This window comes from Limulus polyphemus, unplaced genomic scaffold (assembly GCF_000517525.1).
Source record: "Limulus polyphemus unplaced genomic scaffold, Limulus_polyphemus-2.1.2 Scaffold1170, whole genome shotgun sequence".
NCBI classification, from domain to species: Eukaryota; Metazoa; Arthropoda; class Merostomata; order Xiphosura; family Limulidae; genus Limulus; species Limulus polyphemus.
The window spans coordinates 17,645-23,327 of NW_013666780.1; the positions used below are offsets into that span (position 1 = coordinate 17,645).

Consider the following 5,683-nt stretch of genomic DNA (forward strand, 5'->3'; position numbering starts at 1 on the left):
CGCCATAACCACCTGGCCATGCCGGCTTTTTTTAGTAGAAAGTGGGTGTAGTTGGCAGGGCAACGATTAACAATAGTAAAATGTGTATACAGAACAAAAGGCAAGTAAAGTAAATATAGTGATATGTTTCTACTATAGAAGTAAATTATAGCAGATAAAATACGTTTCATTTATATATACCATTTCTTGCGCAGAAATGGTTTTTTAACATGAACTGAACATCCGAATATTTTATCATATTTCCTGTTATATAGAAATTAATGAAGGCTCTTTTTTTCTGTGTTTTTAGGACTTGTCACTTCTTCAGGGACAAATTCTTTGCTGCCCGTCCACCTTCGCCCATTCTGTCCCAACAGCCGCCCAGTCCCGAGAAAAACAGACTCAAAAACATTAATCAGGAGTTACAACGCCTAATTTCACAAGTAGCAGTGTTACTCCGTCAGCGTTCGGTCACAGTTAATTCCAAAATTTTGCTTATTATATATATATATATAATTCATTCTGACTTTTTTCTTTAGTTAACATATCTGTGATTTTTGCCAGAAGTGGACATTTCAGTGGTAAAACCTCGAACGTGACTTTCCTATTATCGAACTCTAGTGTGTATGTGTATAATAAATGTGGACGTATTGCACTGTATGGATCGTGGAATCAAGTATTTGCGGATAATATAACAAGGTTAAATAAACCTCACAAAAACAAGCCTGCGTCTTCTCCTTCTTCGTTACCTGCCAAAAGTTGCCAGTCAGCCTAGTAAAGACATTCTTGTCCTCGACCGACCAGATTGTTTATTTGTATTTTTTATAATTTTCGAACTAGCTACTGATGATGGCCATGAAAGATTCTCGCTGGCTACAGCTTGAAGTGTGTAGAGAGTACCAGAGGAATAAATGCACTCGACCCGATACAGAATGTAAATTTGCCCATCCGCCCGTTAACGTAGAAGTCCAGAACGGCCGAATTACAGCCTGCTATGATTCAATTAAGGTATGATCAAAATACGTTTCATTTCGAGGTTTGGAATATGAAAACTGTAACTTTGTTTTCAGTATTATGATTCAATTAAGGTATGATCAAAATACGTTTCATTTCCAGGTTTGGAATTGACAATATGAAAACTGTAACTTTGTTTTCAGTACTTTGATTTTATTAAATGTCATTCAAGGTATAAAAAAGTGAAATTAACCTACCCAGAAAAACAAATAATGCTCGTTTTTATGGGTCATTAGAAAGTAGTTTATATTAAACAGTTTAGGGCGACGTTTGCAGGATTTTTGTGAAAGAGAGTAGCTGACAATAATAATATATGCCAACAACAATAAGGTTGAGAATCATTTTCTGAACTACATGCATATCTTAGAAAGAAAGGTTTTATTTTTTATGTTACAAACTGTTGACTGTTTGCGATTATGAAAGAGGACGAGATCTGTGTGAACAATTCCACAAGAAGTCGCTTTTTTATAACTTTAAACTTCTGAGCTCATGTTTAAACATTTTCTTTCAAATATATATTGGAATGATTTCATATGATTAGATTCGCTACCAGGGCAGGATGCATTGGGGTGGGGGCTATATTGGTGATAATTCCAACCCAGCTTATATTAAGCCAAGAAATTATTTAATTAAATCCAATTTGTTGTTTCAAACAGGCAGCTATCACATGGCCTATGTAAGGGCGTATACATACAATTATGAGACGGCTCTCGCGTATGAAAATGGATTTCTCAAAAACTGAATGAAGCATCCAAAACATGGCAATATGATTCTAAATACATTATATACACACACATATGTGGAGAAAATAATTGTGAGTGCATGGAAATTCGTTGTCACAGGCAAAAGGGGGAAAGCAGAAAAGAAAAAAAGAGTTATAATTTTAAGCTTCTCAACAGTTATACAACTGATTCTTTGCAATGAAATATAGTTCTGGTAACTGGTATTGTTCGTTTCAAACTTTTTTCTCCTGCATCTTTTCTCCTGCTAGTTCTGGGATGCGTATGAATAGCTTGCCTCATGAATGGAGGAAGATTTTTTTGGAAGACATCCTCAATGGTTGTTTGTAACTCGTATCGTGGGCTAGTGAATAATTAATCGATGTGGTAAGACTTTTCACCGTGTTTAAATGTTGATTTATTAAGAGCTTTCAGTTCCTATAGCGAAGTATTCGACAAAGAACTGTCCACGGGGGACTCCAGTATTCAAACATAAAGCGGTAAAAATTCATCTTTCTTTATTATCAGGTGATTCCCATGTTTACATTTTACGTTTGTTTTGATCAATGAATTTCTGAGTCAACCGGACCATTTGTGTAATTTTTGCAACAAAGTAGGGTCCAAACGAGATCCGCAATTCCGGAAAAGTTGTATTGTTATCTGCAAGGCTTGATCTGAAGAAACTATTGCTCTGGCTTTGCTACGAAAACAGTTGTCGTAGGGGTTTTCTATCTCTCCAAAGTTAATCACTCTCACCTCTCTGGTCATGGTTGTCCTTGTCTTTCGACGATTCTGTAAACATATCTGTTCTGTAAATAGGATGTTTCTATTTTACTGTTTCACATTTTTATTAGCACCAACGGAATTTCTTCTCTGATCTTTTTTACTGCTTGTTTTCTGTAGAGAAAACTGGTATCCCATCGTGATCGTATCCACTGGTTGACGTCGAGTATTTTGCTACCTGACACTTACAAGTAGGCTTTTATTTTTATAGTTCTGATATCTGTCCTTCGAGATATCTGTAATCGTGACAGAAATTTTGCAGGTTGTCTTTACAGTTCCCGATGATTATTGTCTTAGCGAGAATCTATATAGGTGTGTTAGAATAACACTATGACCTCAGGCAGACTAGTAAAAATTATTTCCATCTACATTCTACCAAAAAAAGAAAATAATTTTATCTCCTCCAGTTCTTTTCCGTTTTGGGGTTAACGAACAGAATTGGATTCTTCATATGACAGTACTTGCAAGAGAGCTGAAGAATTACTGGCTTCCCAGAGGTGGAATACTGTACGTGTCATGTTGACTCAGAACTGAAGAATTACTGGCTGCATGGAATACTGTACGTGTCATGTTGACTCAGAGCTGAAGAATTACTGGCTGCGTGCTTCCCAGAGGTGGAATACTGTACGTGTCATGTTGACTCAGAGCTGAAGAATTACTGGCTGCGTGCTTCCCAGAGGTGGAATACTGTACGTGTCATGGTTGACTCAATAGATTCATTTTTAAACTGTCCTGCTTTAACTTGTACAAGTAACTTTGCATATTAACTGTTTTGGGGCAAGTTTCTGCTCTGTTTTGTATTGTCACATACTACTCCACCCATTCTGTTCCGTTGGCGCAAAAACGCGCTCCGCACACTTTCAGACCATAGATGTGCTATGAGCATGATTTTCAAATACCATTACTCGATCAAACAAGAGTATCCCAAAGGTTGACAACGAATGCTGTTGAGTAGCTGCCTTATCTCTGGGCTATCAGCTCAAAATTAGGGAAGGCTATCGCAGATAACCCTTGTGAAGTTGTGCGCGAATACTCGGAACAAACAAACGTGTGTAATTCTCTTGTTATCCCAGATTTGAGACTGGGCGTATTATTTAAAAGGAATAAAATGTGTCAAATTTGAGACATTAATAGCCATGATTTGAAACTACTTAAAGGATGACATTTTGTTTCTATAATTTTAATGAAGAATTCCCACTTTCAGATGAATAATTTAAACGTTTCTGTTTGTTTGTAAAATTACAGAACACTTTTAAAACGCATTTTCAAGTACAACGACGAATACCAAATTCCAAATAAAGAGGCTTCCTGGTGGATCAGCGGTAAGTTCGAGGGATTATTACGCAAAATATCGGGTTTCAATGCCTGCTGCGAGAAGAGCATAGATAGCCTAATTGTGTAACTTTGTGCGTAACAGCAAACAAACTGATAAAACCAAACAACAACAACAACAAAAAAAAGAATTCAGCAAAATTTTGCAACATGGCGTATCGTACAACAATATTTCAAAGACACAGATTACTGAGTTTGTTTGTGGTTAAGTATTATACATCACTTAATCTACAACATACAAAATAAAATATGATTTTTAAAATTGTGTGTAATGTTAGTGAAATGCCTTTTAACTATGTTACTGTATAATAACGACATTAACAAAAAACATTCAGACTGAAAAAATATACAACTATGAAGAGGCGATAGAAACTGTGTCTTAAAGTTAGCCATCTGGTGTAACAGAGGTAGTATCAATACACTGTATAGAATTATTTGACTTTTTAGGAACGATGTTTTCTATAACTGAATTTTTTTGTGATAGCGAATCGTGAAAGTGATGATATGTATTTGTCTTAGTTACCACTGTTGAAAGTGAAGCTATATTCCAGATGATTGTAGTTAAAGGTTGCTTGGCACTTTGTGTGATTAACTAATACGTGTATAGAACTCTTGTCAAGTATAACCTAGATGCTAGAAGTAGCAGTACTATTCAACTTGAAGGCTTTTGGGTGGTAGTGTCCCTCAGCTGTGACATAATATTGATTGAAATGTGTGACCGAACTTTACCGAATGTATAATATCGTATCAGTCAAGTGTTACAGATGTTTTATATCGTATCGTACCAATCAAGTGTTAAAGATGTTTTGGGTAATATTGTACCAATCAAGTGTTAAAGATGTTTTGGATAGTATCGTACCAATCAAGTGTTAAAGATGTTTGGGATAATATTGTACCAGTCAAGTGTTAAAAATGTTGTGGATAATATTGTACCAGTCAAGTGTTAACAATGTTGTGGATAATATTGTACCAGTCAAGTGTTAACAATGTTGTGGATAATATTGTACCAGTCAAGTGTTAACAATGTTGTGGATAATATTGTACCAGTCAAGTGTTAAAAATGTTGTGGATAATATTGTACCAGTCAAGTGTTATAAATGTTGTGGATAATATTGTACCAGTCAAGTGTTAAAGATGTTTTGGATAATATTGTACCAGTCAAGTGTTAAAAATGTTGTGGATAATATTGTACCAGTCAAGTGTTAAAGATGTTTTGGATAATATTGTACCAGTCAAGTAAACGTTTAAAAAAATTCAAACATAATATATGATATATACATATCATTTGCCATACACAAGCACGGTTATGTATGTCAATTCTGTCATTAAAAATACACATATTCTGATCACAACAGAAACGTGAACATTGCTTTGCGACTGCGTACCTTCTGTTTTATCGAGTGAAACAATCCCACAGTAGAATAATCGACGGCCGTGAAATTCGTTGAAAAAAAAGAGTATAAAAGTACACTTCTTTTAGATTACAGTATAATGTGGTATCTCTATTATAGCAACATTCTGTACCAGTTACTATACTGTGTATTAAAGACAGTATAATGTGGTATCCTCTATTATAGCAACATTCTGTACCAGTTACTATACTGTGTCTTAATAAGTATAATGTGGTATCTCTATTATAGCAACATTCTGTACCAGTTACTATACTGTGTATTAAAGACAGTATAATGTAGTATCCTCTATTATAGCAACATTCTGTACCAGTTACTATACTGTGTATTAAAGACAGTATAATGTGGTATCATCTATTATAGCAACATTCTGTACCAGTTACTATACTGTGTATTAAGGAGAGCATAATGTGGTATGCTCTATTATAGCAACATTCTGTACCAGTT

General features: G+C 35.1%; 1 protein-coding gene across 2 annotated transcripts in view; it reads left to right on the forward strand.

Moving 5' to 3' along the window:
* Positions 1-289: 289 nt before the first annotated feature.
* The window catches only part of LOC106462454 (muscleblind-like protein 1), a 74,591-nt gene continuing 69,197 nt past the window's right edge, over positions 290-5,683 (forward strand). For both annotated transcript variants that reach the window (XM_022389720.1, XM_013922374.2), the window contains exon 1: positions 290-987. In XM_022389720.1, coding sequence (XP_022245428.1) covers positions 826-987 — 162 coding nt within the window. In that variant the 5' untranslated portion in view covers positions 290-825. The remainder of the gene's footprint in view (positions 988-5,683) is intronic.